The sequence below is a fragment of the Lacerta agilis genome, chromosome 12 (genome assembly GCF_009819535.1).
Source record: "Lacerta agilis isolate rLacAgi1 chromosome 12, rLacAgi1.pri, whole genome shotgun sequence".
In the NCBI taxonomy this organism is placed as follows: domain Eukaryota; kingdom Metazoa; phylum Chordata; class Lepidosauria; order Squamata; family Lacertidae; genus Lacerta; species Lacerta agilis.
The window spans coordinates 27,200,521-27,218,558 of record NC_046323.1 but is presented as its reverse complement, the minus strand read 5'-3'; the positions used below and the strand labels follow the sequence as shown (position 1 = coordinate 27,218,558).

The following is an 18,038-nucleotide window of genomic DNA, read 5'->3' as shown; positions in this document are numbered from 1 at the left end:
GTTAGTGAGGAGAATACAAAGTAAGCCAAACTGTGTTATGCAAACCAGGCCACTATTTGCCAGAACAAAACGTTGCCTTGCTTCTGCTGCTAATATTTATATTAAATAAAGGTCCATTGGGTTCTATTTAGCAGGGAGCTAAGAAGTTCTGGAACATGGATCATTTAGCAAATCTGTCCCTTCTGTCCGTCATAAAGAAGCTATGTTTGCAACTAAAGGAGTTTGAATCTCCTTTTAAAAATGCAAAGCTCATGAATCAGTTGAATTCTGATAATATTGTGTGATATTTGGCAGAGACTCTAATCAAGACAGGAATCAAATATATAGCATTTTATTTTATTTTTGGGGGGTCTTTGGAGTAAGCGCCTAGTATACCATGGCTCATTTCACGACAGAGACAAAAAAAAAACCATCCTGAATTGAAGAACTTGAAATGCAGTATTAAATAAGAAGACAACTGCTTTAAGTAATCAATAGTCAAGGAAGCACAAGATAACGTAATAAGACAGTCTCGGTTACCATGATAAGCTTAGGTCAAAACATATCAGCAATGCAATCTGTCTTTGGTTTGTATAATATGGCTAACTTCTGCCAAGCTCTCAAACAACATTATATAAAAGTTTTCTACTAAAGCCCGCAACATCATAAAAAGCAACTTGATTGTCACTTTGTGTAAAAAAATCATTATCGGCATTAAAATCAGTGTATAATCAGTGCCAAGACAATCGATTGAAAATAATATACGGTAACAGTGAAGCCTTTCTCACTTGGATTCTCACATTTCATGGGCTATCCTGACCACAAAGGGTTCCCCATACGAACCACAGCAGAAGTATTATAGTCCTGTCTCTTAACTTCTATCACCATCGTTATTCATTTGATTTATATCCCTATCCCCCCCCCCAAGGAGCCCATTCCTGTATATATTCTGTTAATTCATCTAGAATCAGTACCTGGACTTCCTACATTCATAAGCAAGAGTAGAAATACACATTAATAATAATGTTTGATCTCTCTAGAATGCAGTGAGGAGTTAAGGAACTGAAGCATCATCATGACTATTAGTAATGCAAAGAATTTCATTTATCTGGGGGGCTTTCCTTCCACCTCTCGAAACATAGCATCAATTATTAGCAATTATCGGTAGCAGTAATAAGGACAGCACTATTCTGTTACTGAAATTCCTGAGGCTGTGCGCACACCATATCTTTAAATCACATTCAAATCACATTCTCAACTCCTAAAGAATCTTGGGAACTGTAGCTTGTTAACCCTGTAGGGAACAGTAGCACCATGAGGGGTAGGGCTAAACTACAATTCACAGGCTTCCTTGGGAGTTAAAAAGCGTGCCCTGAATGTGCTTTAAAGGACCAGAGCGCGCAAAGTGATGCTCAACAGGCACAGAAGGAAAACGAAGCCACGGAACAACTTTTGCTTAGTTTTTTTTTTTTTTAAAAAAAAAGAACGATCCAATACAGAAGAGGGCATTCCATTTACTAGCATTACACCCGTGATCGCGCCCCTTTCCGCGAGCCTAAAGATGCTCCAGAGGCTCCCCTTTTCTTTCTTCGTGCCCAGAGCCACCAGGCGCCCTTGCTCTCCTTTCTCCTTACCTTGCTGGCCGCGCGCTACATTGAAGCACACCACCAGCGCCGCGTAAAGGGAGAGGACGTTCCGCGGCAGGCTTGGAGAGCGCATAGCTCTCTCCTTTCTCCCACACTCTGGACAAGGCGCTTTCTCCCTTCCGCAAGCCAGCTTGGAGAGCGAGCTTGGCTCCGATCCGCTGGGCACCCTCTGCCGAGCGCGCTGGGAGCGAAGTTCGCGCGCTCTGGCTCTGCTGCAATCTTCTCGCTGCTGCTGCTGCAGTTTCGCAGGTCCCGGGACAGCCTCGCGCGCCCTCTCCCTGCAGGCCGCTCCGCCTGGAAGAAGAAGGAGACAAACAAATGCAACAGCTGGAGCACCAAAGCTGGGAGGGGAGCAGCAACCCGAGTAGCTGCAACCGAGCCTGGTCTCTGACCCCATTCAGGTCGGCGGGGCTTTCAGTTTTGACTGCCAGAGTAGCAGCGCAGTCCTAGCCGTGCCGCTTACTGCTAGGTAAGTGAGATTGGGATCGTAGCCTGTAAGCCCCGTGGACCGTACGCTGTGGGTCTCTCCGGCATACACGGGATTGGCCATTACTCCGGCATTCTCACGTTTGGAGTGCACCGAATGCTATCAGTGTGTGACAGTGAAGCATAAGAAGCGGAGACCCGGCACTTGTTCTTTCACAGGCCTCTCCACCGGCAGGGTCCTCTTTATTCAAGGTAGCCATGGGATGATAGAGGCTTCTACAAGGAGATGAAGAGAAGGCGGCAGAATAAAATAATCCCAGGGTAGGAAATAAATTGCCAACCTTTCCAGCAGAAAATAGGGGAAGTGGACAATGCCAGCCACACAGGCAGAATTATGAAAAACCCAACAAATCAGAAGAGTCCAGCTTTTAGGATTTGGCTTAGTGGTTAGTCTTGATTCCAAACACCTTGGGGCAGACACACAAACAAAATTTTCTGGATTGTGCCCATTGTACAGAAATCACTGATGGCAGTAGTAACAGAATGTTAGACTAATTACGCATACATTTTAGCACATTGGGTCTTTCACAGAATCATAGTATCAAAGAGCTGGAAGGGTCCCCAAGGGTCCTAAAATGCTCCACAGCTGTCCCATGGTTTGTTTTGTAGGAAAATATAAGCAGCAGGTAATTAGCCAGATCCAGTTCGAAAGCACTTCAAAGTGCAAGTAGATAAATAGGTACTGCTCCAGGCGGGAAGGTAAATGGCGTTTTTGTGCGCTGCTCTGGTTTGCCAGAAGCAGCTTTGTCATGCTGGCCTCATGACCCGGAAGCTGTACGCTGGCTCCCTTGGCCAGTAACCCGAGATGAGCGCCGCAATCCTAGAGTCGGACACGACTGGACCTAAAAGCTCAGGGGTCCCTTTACCTTTATGTGGATGAATGGATCCTATCCATTCTGAAGGAAATCAGCCCTGAGTGCTCACTGGAAGGACAGATCCTGAAGCTGAGGCTCCAATACTTTGGCCACCTCTTCCAGGAAGAGAAGACTCTCTGGAAAAGACCCTGATGTTGGGAAAGATTGAGGGCACAAGGAGAAGGGGACGACAGAGGATGAGATGGTTGGACAGTGTTCTCGAAGCTACCAGCATGAGTCTGACCAAACTGCGGGAGGCAGGGGAAGACAGGAGTGCCTGGCATGCTCTGGTCCATGGGGTCATGAAGAGTCGGACATGACTAAACGACTAAACAACAACAACAAAATGTGGATGATATTCAGTTTTGCTTCTTGTTTCTGTTAACTAATCCCAGGGAGTTTCCAGAAATCCTAACCAGGTGTCCAGAGGTGGCTTTTGGATGGATACAGGCAAATGAGTGAAACTTAATCCAGATAAGATGAAGCTCCTTGGACGTGGGTTGGGAAATCAATGGCCATTTCCAAACGGTTCTAGATGCTGTCATTCTCCCAAGCTTGTACCTTGATCTCAGTGCAATTTCTGGATGTGCAGGTAACACACCAGCTGCAATCCTGTTTAGAATATGGACCTTGCCTCAATTTTTCATGCCCTGGTTACACCCAGACTAGACTCCCAGTTGGTAAAAATGCAGCTGCCCAGCTGCTTTTTGGAGCCAGATGTTTGGAAAATGATACACCTATAACTGCACCAGTTGCATTGCCTGCTTGTTTGTTTCTGGACCCAAAATAAAATGCTGGTATTGATATCGAAAGCCCTAAATGGTTCTGTACCAGATTATTTGAAAGACTACCCTCAAATAACCTGGGAATCACAAATTGGGGAGAGTCTGTTGCACTCAAGTCCTGCTAGCAGGCTTCTCATAGGCATCTGGTTGGCCACTGTGAGAATGGGATGCTGGACTCACTTGGCTGTTGGGCTAATCCAGCACAACTCTTCTTATGTTCTGATGTAGGTTCCCCATGTGATGTAAAATCCTGGGAATCAGAGAGCCCACAAGAGTGAAAGGGCGCTCCTTGCCTTAAGCAAGGAATTGTTGCCCTCCCTGGGATACTGTAACTCACTTGGTAGAGCATTGTAGAGTATGAGACTCGTAATCTCTGGGTTGTGGGTTCGAGCCCCACGTTGGGCAAAAGATTCCTGCATTGCAGGGGGGTGGAGTAGATGACCCTTGTGGTCTCCTCGAGCTTTACAATTCTATGAGCTTGTGGGAGATGAATGGACAGGGCAGAGTTAATGCACTAGTCCCTGTATCCTGCTTATCTCATTATACAGACAAAGCTATCTTTAACCATCTCACCCCTTGCTTTTTTCCTTTAAGACTAATTGCAGTCATTAACAGTCATCAACAGGTTTTCCACACCCATCAGCCAATCACCCATTCTCACCACCCTTCTGAGTAATACCCCTCCTTACTCTCTCACTGTATAAGGGTCTGGTGACTTCTGTTTCAGAGCATGCACACGAAAGCTCATACCAAAAACAAACTTAGTTGGTCTCTAAGGTGCTACTGGAAGGATTTTTTTTTTGTCCTGCTTATGTGTTAGTTTACATAGTAGCCAGAACACCTTAAGAGGGTTCTTGTGTATCCTTTTGTTTATCCTTCTAAGCTTGAAATCCTAAATACACTTAACAGGGAGTAAGTCTTACTGAACTCAGAGGGCCTTAATTCTTAAACACACAGGGTTCTTCTGTAAATCTCCTTGGTTTACACATTGCTTTTATATTGAACTCTGCAGATGTATGCTGGTTTTGCAAGAGATTGCTTAAGATCACACATTGTTATATGGTTTTTGACAATACTCCAATGCCCCGCAGCAAATTTTTACTCGGCCTCAATCCTATTGATGTGTCTTTCCCCTTCTATCCTCTCTATCCTTATTTTCCACTCCAAATCATTCATTTTCTCCCTGCCTTTTTTTAAAAAAAATATTTTTATTAAATAATTTCTTGATTTACAAAGGTGTTGCAATGTCTCTTTCGTATTTTTCCGTATAACATTTTTACAAATCACTTTGATCATTTGCATCTGCCTTGGCATTAGGTGCGCAACAAAACCGTTCTGAATCCCACTTTGCTGAATAGTAGGTGTGTATTTTTATTTTAAATCAAAGTTAGCGAAAGGGTACTCCTTTAAAACAGAGGGTCAGACTTTGTTTAAAACTTGGAACCGCTCTTTCTAAGAAATCTGACATGTTGATTACAGGACCAGGCATCAGTGTGCAACATTAATCACTAGAAAACAACATCGGGCCAACTTCCAAAGGTATAATCTGAACAGCAGGCTCCAGGGGAGCTGATTCATGCATATTAGTCTCCTGGACAATTTACGGTAATTATTCTGTCAATCCTGTCCTTGTTACCTTTTTTTCGGCCAGGGTAATTTTCCCTTCACAGTCAACTGTCCCTCACACTTTGTCTAAGGAGCTGTGCAAGCGACAGCCAATAAACTATTCAGTTTCTTGGCCATTTTGTAGTTACTTGGTGATCATTATTATAACATTTAAACATACTCCTGTTTTCTTTTCTTTCTTTCTTTTTTGATGATTTTGAAAAAATCCAAACACCACTTAACACTCACATCATAGATAAAAGAAATAGCGAACTGATAGATCAGTGCTGTGTTAGGGTCGTCGTTTATGAAGAAGAAGAAGAGTTTGGATTTGATATCCCGCTTTATCACTAACCTAAGGAGTCTCAAAGCGGCTAACATTCTCCTTTCCCTTCCTCCCCCACAACAAACACTCTGTGAGATGAGTGGGGCTGAGAGACTTCAGAGAAGTGTGACTAGCCCAAGGTCACCCAGCAGCTGCATGTGGAGGAGTGGAGACACGAACCCGGTTCCCCAGATTACGAGTCTACCGCTCTTAACCACTACACCACACTGGCTCTCAGGCTGCAGCAGTGTATAATCTTTACTAAAGATAAAATGTAAAGGACCTCTGCATAGTTAAGTCGAGTCAAGGCGACTTTGAGGTGTGGCGCTCATCTCACTTTCAGGCCGAGGGAGCCAGCTTTTTAGTAACAACAAAATTTATAATTCTCTGTGTGTAGACATCTGTGGACATACTTAATTAGTGGACAGGAGAGCTTATTAAAGGGAAAAGATGTTGTGAGAAATGGCAAGATTATGGTGGATTGCAGTAAAACGAATTTGCATTAGATTTTCACCACTTGGAAGCATTTCTTAAGGGACTGATGCACAGCAGGGATTGTTCCTATTCTACAAAACAGTGCATCTCACTAATTTGGTCTTCATCTTTTGTGAGTTGTCAGGCACTAAAAGTATACTGCTGGTCTTTGCTCTGTAAGAAGCATACATTTTGTAGCCTAACCATTTGTTGCTATGATCACCCTGAAGGATTTCCCTGCTGTTAATCTAACTGTGCAAGGGCACCATTGGTGTAAGTTTGAGCCAAGGTTTATCTCAATGGTAGTTCTGAGAGAACTTCCATAAAAGTTTCACTATAAACTTCAAAGCCCATTTAAAAAAAAGCAACTTTCTGAGATGGCCGAAAGCAGTTGTTAGAAGAAGGTGGAGGTGTTTTAGGGTCTTTTTTAAAAAAACAAACCACTTTATAACTTAGACTTCAATTCTCACCTCATTTACCTAAGAATAAGCCCCACTGAATTCAATAGCGCTTACTTCTGAGTAGGCATCCTCTCTGAGAAGGGACCTTTCAGCCACTAATTCCTTGAAACTGAATTTTGCAATAGCTCTTCCCTTTTCCTGTTATGGAAAATATGGATTCATTGATGGAAATTTTAAATGTTTTCTGATTTTATGGTTAGTTTTAATTGATTTTATCATTATTGTACCTTTTGTAACCTCTCTGTATATCAGAACACACAATTTACTGGTACTTCTGCTTTTTCACTACCCTTGAAGAGTGTTCCTAACTCCTAGCAGGAGTTATGCAGAAGGTGTAAAGTGTGCAAAAAGGAGCATGTGGCTTCTTGTAGAGGATGCTATTTAGAGCAACGATAATGATGGCCTTTGGAGCATAATGAAACTACTGTGTTCTTCAGACCAAGAAGACAAAGGCAGAATTTTGCTTCAGGGCTTTTCTTTCTTTGGTCATCTTGTTCTGCCACAGAGAGAGGTTCGCTGAGTGGCAGCTTCTGATCCCAAAGGTAATGAAAAACAAGTAAAGGGCTTTGCAGGTGGTGATCTGGCGATATGAAGTCAACAATAAGAAGCCAAGGAGAATCTAATTGCATCAGTGAAACTTTTCCTGTACTGAATGAAGCGTGTTCATCCTGCTTTGCCATTTTTATTCAGTTTGGCCTTGGCAAGAGATGATTCATCCACTTCATCCCACCTCTCTATAATTATCCCAATTTTTAAATAAATTGAATCTTAATTAAATGCAGCTCTCACCTGCTCAAAGGAACTAACTTCTCATATGCAAGTCAGTCCCCTGCCCTGTGGGTCACCCTTCCTCCCATCCTCACCTCCCTTAAACCTTTCCCATGTTACCGGCACTTCTGCCGCCCATCATTCTCATAGGCTGCATGCAAACTTAAGGAGGGCCCAGGGCAAGTGCTGCAGACTCTCCAAGTGTCCCTATTTTCCAGGAACAGATTTACAGAAGCCGGCCTGGTTTCTGATTTGATCCCAGAATGTCCCACTTTTCCTTAGGAGGTTCCTGTTTTCATTGGAGAAATGGTGTGGCGCCCGAGGCAAGGAGACAAGTAACGATGTAATCTTTAGAAGACATCTGAAGGCAGCCCTGTATAGGGAAGATTTTTAAATGTTTGGTGTATTATTACGTTTTTATATATGTTTGAAGCCTCCCATAGTGGCTGGGGCAACCCAGTCAAGATGAGTGGAGTATAAATAGCAAAATGATGTTGATGATGATGATGGAATAAGACATCCCTATTTTCATCTGAGAAATGTTGAAGGGTATGCAAGTGTTATCTGTGGGCACTGCCAGAGCTCCAGCAGATGGCCAAGGATGCAAGATGCTAATGCAGGCCCTGTTCTACCTTAGTATCGCAAGATTGTCACGAGAGAGCGCTGGGACTAAAATTGTCAACCAGAAGCTTTACTTTTCTGGTTTGTCACCACAACAGTTATTAACACTGGGCTTCAGTAAAGCAAATAATTTAATTAGACAGCGCCTCTATGATATCGAGCGACAGAATAATCTGGCCACAATTAGGAAATTTTGTCCACGGTATGATTATTTCCCACCTAGTCATTTTGACACTTTGCCACCCTATTTGCAAAATTTAACAATTCCAAAATACAGACGCGCTTTCACTTTCTCAAGATTGAGTATACTGCCTCCGGCTGTTCTTGAGGGTCGATTTCAAAAAATCCCACTGGAAAAACGGTTACCCTATTTTTCCGTCTATAGGACATCCCCATGTATAAGACCCCCCCTATTTTGGGGTCTCAATTTTAAGAAAATGGGGGGGGGGAGATGGCCCAAAGTTGTTGAATCTCTCCCCCCAGGCAGCTGCGGGCAGGAAATACTCCCTAGATCGTTTCCGGTGGGCGGGAGCGCAACCTCCCCCGATACCGCCATGTGCAGGAAACGACCCAGGGAGCGCCCCCCCACGCAGCGGCATTGGGGGAAGTTGTGCTCCCACCAACAAGCTGGCTGGCTGCACACAGCTTCTACCCTCACACAGCTGCAGGCAGGAAACAACCCCCAGATCACTCCCCGCTCACTGCGGCATCGGGAGAAGCCGCGCTCCTGCTAACCAGATGGCTGGTGGTGCCCTGCTTCCCCCCCCCCCTCGTGCCACTATCCATGTATTGGATGACCCCAGTTTTTTGATGTGACTTTTGAGTCAAAAAACCTCATCCAATACATGGAAAAATATGGTACTGGTATGTCTCTGTGGAGATGGCAGTATTGAGTCAGTGGCACATGTGCAGAATTCTGGCTTGCACTCCTGAGAAAGATTTGAAGAGTCAGGTTATTACCCCTGAATTATTGTCCATGCCGGGTTGCTCAACCATTACTACTGTGTCCTTTGTTTCAGCAAATCAAGATGATCAGGTGACAGCAAAAAATGCAAGGTTTTTAGTGGGGGCAAAGAGAATAAGATCTATTATTTGATTATTGACATAAACCCCCCGAAATGTATTTTCTACAGTTAGGTTTTTACCTCTATCTTCATTACATTTTATTTTATTGTATTGCTATGGCTAGTGGCTGATGCAAATAAAGATTCTTCTGGTTCTGATTCTAACTAAAAACAAACAAACAAACCCCCCAGGTGTGACACCACTCCAGTAAAGTCACAAAAGAACATAAGAAGAGCTGGATCAGGTCAAAGGCCCATCTGGGGCAGCATCCTGTTCTCACAGTGTCTAACCAGATGCCATTGCCCAAATGTGAAGCCCCCAAGCCAGACCGAAGCGCCACCACACTCTCCCACTAGCGATGCCCATAACCTGGAATTCCGAAGCATCTTTTCCCCAGCTCTATTTCATGTGCTGCAACTGCAGCCATAACTTTGAACAATAAGCCTCAGGTCTTTTAATTTCCTTGTTTATCTTTATTTTATTTTTTTTAAAAAGGAAACATTAGCAAAGCTATAACCCTCTGTTTTGTATCCAAGGCATCCATTAATAAAAGTGTTACTTGGAATCCTAAGAAAGGTGTGGTTTTTTTTGAAACATAAAAGCTCCATGCATTTTATCTTAAGAAACAGGCATAACAGAGCTAGTTATTTAAAAATGACGCACCCATTTTTAACAAAAAGCTTTATCAGATTTCCCACCAACCCATTAAGAACTCTCTTGGTTCTTCCACAAGCACCCCAAGGTTGACTCTATGACTCAGTCTCAGAACCCCCATAGTGCAACTTCTAACGGATGCAGTTAAAGGCACAGTTTCCCCCCAGCTATTTGCTGCTGTCCATAGGACAAGCCAATGAAAGTTAACCATAGGCAGAGTGGAGCTTGTCGTCTCGCTCTGCTATATATTTTAAAAACACCCTGTTTTTAACTGTGGCCTTGCTTAATGCCTCTCCCAGTTTTAGTCGTCATAGCAAGTCACTCTGGCAGCGCCTGAGCAAACTTGACACAGCTAGGTAAATTTATGTCATGCATGTCTAATTCTTAGCAGCTTGAAAACAAATCATGTCTTTAAAAACCTTCGTGTTTAAGGATGGGAACAGCAGGCAGCATCTTGGAAAACCTGAAACCTCCACGAAGCAGCTTCCAAAAGCATTTTTATAAATGCGTGGTTTAAAAAAAAAAAGTTGAATCCTGCATTTCGTTTTTACTTGTACCAGAGGAATTCTGTAGTAAAGTAGCTTATGCCTGGATACTTTAAAGGTAAAGGTAAAGGGACCCCTGACTGTTAGGTCCAGTCACGGATGACTCTGGGGTTGCGGCGCTCATCTCGCGTTACTGGCCAAGGGAGCCGGTGTACAGCTTCCGGGTCATGTGGCCAGCATGACTAAGCCACTTCTGGCGAACCAGAGCAGCGCACGGAAACGCCGTTTACCTTCCCACCGGAGCGGTACCTATTTATCTACTTGCACTTTGATGTGCTTTCGAACTGCTAGGTTGGGATTCGAACCACCGACCTTCTGATCGGCAAGCCCTAGGCTCTGTGGTTTAACCCATAGCGCCACCCGCGTCCTCTGGATACTTTACTGCCTCCTTATTTGCATCACAGCCAACTTATCTAAGCTTATATGCCCATTAGCAGTTTAAAACAGTGTCCCCCTTTTCCTGCAGGGTTCCAAGTTGCATTTGCGTGTTTCTATAACAGGCATAGGCAAACTCGGCCCTCCTGATGTTTTGGGACTACAATTCCCACCATCCCTGACCACTGATCCTGTTAACTAGGGATCATGGGAGTTGTAGTCCCAAAACATCTGGAGGGCCAAATTTGCCTATGCCTGTTCTATACACACAAGAGAAGGGGTAGGGGTGTCTTCTCCTGATGTGCATTACCTAATGTCCTCTCACACACCTGCAAGACCCCAAACTCATATTCAGTGAAACTCATCTGCACATGCACAACGGCTACCTCAAATGCACACACTACAGCTTAACTGCATAGTGAATGCGGTAAATAGGATGGGAGCTGGTTTGAGGGGAAGTGCATCAAGTAGCTCCAGGCTAGATATGGATTGTGACTCATGTCGTGGGGACACAGCTTCAAACGCCAGGCGTGAGAGCACACTGGAGCCAGAGTAAACATTAATGTGTACACAGCCCAAGTGGATCACACCGGAGGTTATTTAGTCTGTGATTCAAATTAATATATCATGCATGGAATCCTGGAACAGTTCCCCACATTTTTGTGAAAACAAATAGAACTGCAAAATGGGAAGTTTCCAAGCGCAGTCATGTTGACAGTACTTAATTTAGAGTGGGGAAAGGATGTTGGGGCTCAAATCAGTCTGGAAAGGTCATCTTCCAGAATCGAGACCCTTAATTGGGCGGAGACAGAAATGCACTCTGGACTTGCTCAGAGGCCCTTTAAAATTCAGTTCTTACTGCTTGTGTTCCAGAGTTGGAAACTTGGCACTGAAAACGGATGCCACGACTGAGCCTTGGCACAAATCAAGTCGTGTGTAGTGAGCAACAGAAGTTGGCATGGCATGAAACTAAACTGTGGGCAGGGTACAGCTATGATTGCTGTTTTGGCATGAAGGTCGCACCCATGCAGCTCCTGAAAGTCCCACAAACTACATGTTCAGCAGGGCAGTCTCGGTTCCAATCATTGCTATCTTCTCTTTGTAAAACTTCATTAAAAGCTTCTACATAGAATGCAAATGAGGCTGCACACACACACACACACACACACACACGTGTGTGTGTGGAGCCTAGTTTATATATATAAGCTTTTTGCCATCAAAACAACTCTACAGTTGATTTTGACATGTTTGAAACCCAGGCTTACCTATAAAAATGACCTTTTTAAAACGAAACAAAACAGAGACCGAAAGTTTAGGAGCTTTTGCAACAGCAAACTATTTTAGATGTTCAAACACCCTCTGCAAATACAAAGGATGGGTGAAAAAGGCCATAGGTGCAGTGGGTCAGTTTGGCTGGCTGTTGACTGGAAGTTTGGTGGTTTGTGCACACCCAGGGATGGCTGTGAGCGATTCTACCCCCCCTTCCCCTTCCCCTTCCCCTTCCCCTCCTCCTCCTCCTTTTGACAAAATAACCATAAATGAATAAGAATAAAAATGTGCATCCCACCACTGAGACCATTCCATTGTAACTATCCAACCTTGCAAAATTTCAACACCTCTTGCGATGGTTTGACCCCTTTCCATTTTAGCAGCACAAATTCATTTCTCCTGCGCACACCTCGCCTTACCTTAGTGGCACATGTTAATTTATCAGTAATAGATATATCCCACGCCTCTTTATACCATTCTTCCCTTTTATATTCTGCTTACCCCTTCCACGATTCAATTATAAATTGGGTGGTCAAGCTGACATCTGGGTAGACTATCAATGGCCACTAGCCACAATAACTATGCTCTGCCTCCATGGTTGGAGACAGTAATTTTCCTGAATACCAGTTGCTGGAAACCACAGGAGGGGAGGGGGCTCTTGTGCTCATGTCCTGCTTGCAGATTTTCCACTGGGGCACTTGGTTGGCCACTGTGGGGACAGGATTCAGGGCTGAATGGGACACTGGTCCGATCCAGCCGGTTCTTGTTATGTTCTTAAGTCCTGCTAAAATCCTGTTGAACTCAGCAGGGCTTACTAAACACTTATAGGATTGTACTGTTAGATCTATGTACGTTTATTGATGGAGGTGTAAAATTTATCTACCAGGACCATAAGACTTGATATCCACAGGCAAAACAGGTTTGCCATGCATTAGGCTAGGGGATGTGATTTGATTGAAACTTGCAAGGAAGACCAGCTGACTATAATCAAAATACCACGGATGGAAATTTCTATGCAAATCTGAATCTTTAGCATTGCGGTGTTGAAGCAGAGTTTGACATATTTTCCAATCCTAAATGGGTTTCTCAGATACAATACCCCTCTCTCTTTTTGTGTGGCTCCCCCCTCCCCATTTACATTTTGGTAAAATTACACTTCCTTCCACTCTGCCTCCTATAGTGATGGGATTTCAGAGGCTTCACCTTTCAATCATAATTCGCAGGATTCTTTTAACACTATGTGAGCACAACACCGTCTTTGTTCATAACTAGCAGCTTTTCGAAATATCGTTACTGAGATAAGTTCTCTTGATTCACAGAAAGCCGGACAAAGCACTTTTTAATGCCATTTAGTTAAGAAAGTAAAATGTCTTGCGGACAAGTAAAGTATTTAGAATGATAATAAACACTTAATGAGGGGAAGCTTTACTGTTCGAAGCCACAAATATGAGCATGAGTGATTCATTAATTGCTTAGGACCTGGGCTGGACAGCTGTGATAGAGAACAAAATGTATCATCATATAGACAGTTGATGGATGGATGATCTGCAGAGAGTTAAAATGGTTTTCATTCAGAGTTGTAATTACAAATGGATCATTTGACACCCCCCCTGTAATTCAGCGGGTAATCTGAGCATCAGCTCTATATATGTCATTATTATTATTATTATTATTATTATTATTATTATTATTATTATTATTAAAAATGTGTTTATTGAGTTTTCAAAAACAACAACATGCAAACAAGACGAACAACGAATAAAGAACAAGTGTGTGGAGCACATTGTTGCAGTTAGAATGAAATAAACAGAAGGTTCGGTACACTTTTGCAGACATCATAATAAAATAGATTCTGCAAAGGGAATCTATTTTAGGCGTGTGTTGTTGGGGGGCCTATGCAGCACATTATTTTTATTTGTGAGGCATATAAACGGAGACCATGCAACATCAAAATGGTCTCATTTCTTAACCCCTCTTATCACCCCCCTGTGATGGGTTAAATGCTCAGAGAAAACAAGTGTCCCACACCCTCTCAAACCATCCATCCCTAGAGAGACCCAGTGCAGACTTCCAACTTCTGGCGATTTCTAGTCTGGCTGCAGCCAGCAGCAGAGCTAGCAGCTCCTTGTGAACAAGAGTGGGATTTAAATCACTTTCAATTATATCTTGTATGTTTGCTTGTTTTGTGTTACATATATACTTTTAGCTAAATGACCACAAAACTTGGAAGAGGACCACTGGCAGGACAGAAAGAAAAAAACAGGAAGAAACACCAGGGCACTTTCAGACTGTGGCTGTTTTTTTTGTCTCAGTGCACCAACACAGGTAGTTGTAGTGTGGCCACAGTCTTGCCTCCTGGACAAGGAGGAGAATGGTCTGAGGAAAGGCATGGTGAACCTCATTTGGCTGCATGGCCTGAGGTTCCTCACCCATAGGTTTAGCAAAGTGCAAGTTAGGGAAACACTTGTCCTACCAACCTTACTGTATGCTTGTGAAACATGGACCACTTATAAACGCCATCTCCAACTCCTTGAAAGATCCCATCAATGGTGCCTCCGAAAATTGTTACACATCACTTGGGAAGACAGGCGAACTAATGCCAGTGTACTGGAAGAAGCAAAGATCACCAGTGTTGAAGTAATGATTCTTCAACATCAACTTTGTTGGACTGGTCATGTTGTGCGGATGCCTGATTATTGTCTTCCAAAGCAACTACCTGTACTCTATTCCGAACTTAAAAATGGAAAGTGTAGCGCTGGTGGTCAACAAAAGAGATTCAAAGGCTCACTCAAGGCAAATCTTTAAACATGTAGTATAAACACCGACAACTGGGAAACACTGGCCTGCAAGTGCTCCAGTTGGAGAACAGCCTTTACCAAAGGTGTCATGGGCTTTGAAGACACTCGAACTCAGGACGAAAAGGAGAAATGCACTAAGAGGAAGGCATGCTTGGCAAACCCTCACCATGATCAACTCCTGCCTGGAAACCTATGTGTAAAGACGTGTGGATCCAGAACTGGCCTCCACAGTCACTTACGGACTCACTGTTAAAACCATGTTTATGGAAGGCAATCTTACTTGGCTACGAGTGATCACCAAAAAAGAATATCTGAATATCTGAATATCTGAAAAGGTATCTGAAGAAGTGTGCATGCACACGAAAGCTCATACCAGAAACAAACTCAGTTGGTCTCTAAGGTGCTACTAGAAAGAATTTTCGATTTTGTTTTCACCAAAAAAGAAGAAGGGAAACACTAACTCAGAGAAAGAGAGATGGGGGAGAGAGAGAGAGAAGGAGCCCAGTTATTAGTAGCAAATTCATGTTTTTTTGTTTTTAAAAAGAAGCCTGGAAGCACTTTTAGGTCAGTTTTTAAGTGCCTTTGTATGACTGGAACATTTGCTAGCCCCTTAGTGAGGTAACATCTGCATATTAAGGAAACTAATGAATGTATGGTGTGGTAAAATAGCACATAGATTTTCTTTTAAAAGCATCAATCAATCAGTCAATCAGTCAATCAATCAATCAATCAATCAATCAATCAAGGTGTGGGGAAATTCCCAATCTTTTAAAAGGGTCATTCTGTTCTCAATTTCCTGTTTCTCAGTGTTGAAGGCTATTAACAAAACAATAATAATATGTATCAGCACCAGGTAGTAGTGCATAAAAGCTGAACTTTGATTCCGTTTCCTGTTCATGGAAATGTTAAGCTTTTAAGATTTGTCAGTTGTCCCTTTGTGTTTATTAAGAGGACACAATTGCATTCTGAATTCTGAGATCCAAAGGAAATACCTCTGTTCAAATGCGAACATTGGGAAACGATAAATTGCCAGTAATAAAAAGTACCCCTTTCTTTGCTGATATAAGCTATGGAATCAGAGTGTTGTCTTTTCCATCGCTAGCAAAGTGGTCACATACAACTTATGCACCACCAGCCTCACAGCTGATTGTTGAATCGTCTCTGCACAGCATCCACAGAGCCGGCAAATCTTGCACAAGGGAGCAATTGACTGACTCTGCTAATGGATCTACATCAATATGAGTGGCCATTGAATCGTACCAAACGCTTGTAGAATCACGGAGTGATAATCCTTCGATCTGTGCTTCCTTCCATTTCCTTGTTTCACCCATCTGACAGCATCTGTGGAAAAGATATGGCAAATTTCCTGTGTATTCAATCATCTGCTGCTTTACAGCTTGGGCAAAAAAGCAAAAAAGAAAAGAAAGATTCCCACAAGGACATTAAAAGCATAAATAACAGGAGCATAGTGAGGCAAGTGTCTCCACGGATGGAAGAAACCATGAATTGTCTGATATGCTTCCACAGAAATTGCATTGGTCTTTAAAGGCTGTTCCTCCTTGGAGCTCCTAAACAGAATGTCAGTCTGTCATAGAATCATAGAATTGGAAGAGACCACAAGGGCCATCCAGTCCAACCCCCTGCCAAGCAGGAAACACCATCAAAGCATTCCTGACAGATGGCTGTCAAGCCTCCGCTTAAAGACCTCCAAAGAAGGAGACTCCACCACACTCCTTGGCAGCAAATTCCACTGTCGAACAGCTCTCACTGTCAGGAAGTTCTTCCTAATGTTTAGGTGGAATCTTCTTTCTTGTAGTTTGAATCCATTGCTCCGTGTCCGCTTCTCTGGAGCAGCAGCAAACAACCTTTCTCCCTCCTCTATATGACATCCTTTGATATATTTGAACATGGCTATCATATCACCCCTTAACCTTCTCTTCTCCAGGCTAAACATACCCGGCTCCCTAAGCCGTTCCTCATAAGGCATTGTTTCCAGGCCTTTGACCATTTTGGTTGCCCTCCTCTGGAAACGTTCCAGCTTGTCAGTGTCCTTCTTGAACTGTGGTGCCCAGAACTGGATTGTTCCTTGTCAGTATCCTTCTTGAACTGTGGTGCCCAGAACTGGATTGTTCCTTGTCAGTATCCTTCTTGAATTGTGGTGCCCAGAACTGGATTGTTCCTTGTCAGTATCCTTCTTGAACTGTGGTGCCCAGAACTGTCAATTGTTCCCAAGTGATGGGGTACCTGTGGCCCTCCAAATGTTGCTGAGCTACAACTTCCATGCTGGCTGGGGTTGATGGGCGCTGGAGTCCAAAGTGCATTTGTGCTAGAATGCTTGCTGCATGAGAAAAGTTAAACTCAACAAAATACATAGGAAGCTGCCAAGTCAGACCAAGATTGTCTGCATTGTCTGGAAGTGACTCTCCAAGGTTTCAGACAGGTCACATTCCCAGAGTAGCTAACCCTATCTGTGTAGCAACTGCAGGGTTGGACTCTTGTTTAAGCTCTTGCACAAGTGTTTAGGGAACAGTGCTAGCAAGCTATTTCCGTTCCGCCCACAGTTCTCTGGCCCTGTTTTTGTGAAATTCCAACCTGGTCTCAAGCCAAATACTGTAAACAATGAAGAGAGAGGAAACCGATATTAGGGAATATGTTCCAAAACCCTATATATGCTTTTTCTTATATGTGTCTGTGGAGTTAATCTGAGCCAGGGTTTAACTGGACTCAGCTCCAGAGGCTGATTTCAAATGTCCAGGGCTCTGCACTTAAAGCAGAAAAGAGAGACAGAGAGAGACTCTGAGGATGCGCAGAATGTTTTTCTTAAGTCCCTACTGGGCTGCTTCCCCTGCATGTGAAGACAGGCTCTGGTGGATCGAGCAGACAAGACCAAGAATAGGTCCACTGATCAAGAAGGCAGTTTCTGCATGTGCTGTAGAGGAAAGCAAGGGTGCCTGCCAACTTGAATAAAGTATTGGGGGGACCCAGGTAAGCCCCCCCATAATTGATCACAACACATGTTGCACACACACTATTTGAATGGCAATACCCATCAAGTTTGGGAGCTCCCGGCCCTCTCAAATACCGTATTTTCCGGCATATAAGATGGCTGGGCGTATAAGACGACCCCCAACTTTTCCAGTTAAAATAGAGAGTTTGAGATATACTCGACCGCAGATTCTCCACCCGGCGTATAAGACGACCCCCGACTTTTAAGAAGATTTTCCTGGATTAAAAAGTAGTCTTATAAACCAGAATATACAGTATTTAATTAGTGGGGGTGTGTGTGAAGGGACCTCGGCCCCTAGGAAGTGGCTCCTATGGAGAGAAG

The 18,038-nt window shown here is 43.5% G+C and overlaps 1 protein-coding gene across 1 annotated transcript in view; it reads right to left on the bottom strand.

Annotated features, from left to right (window-relative positions):
- The window catches only part of VWDE (von Willebrand factor D and EGF domains), a 45,338-nt gene extending 43,277 nt beyond the window's left edge, over positions 1-2,061 (bottom strand). Inside the window, exon 1 of the mRNA XM_033165943.1 lies at positions 1,614-2,061. Within this exon, the coding sequence (XP_033021834.1) occupies positions 1,614-2,022 (409 nt within the window). The 5' untranslated portion in view covers positions 2,023-2,061. The remainder of the gene's footprint in view (positions 1-1,613) is intronic.
- Between the last annotated feature and the right edge of the window lie 15,977 nt (positions 2,062-18,038).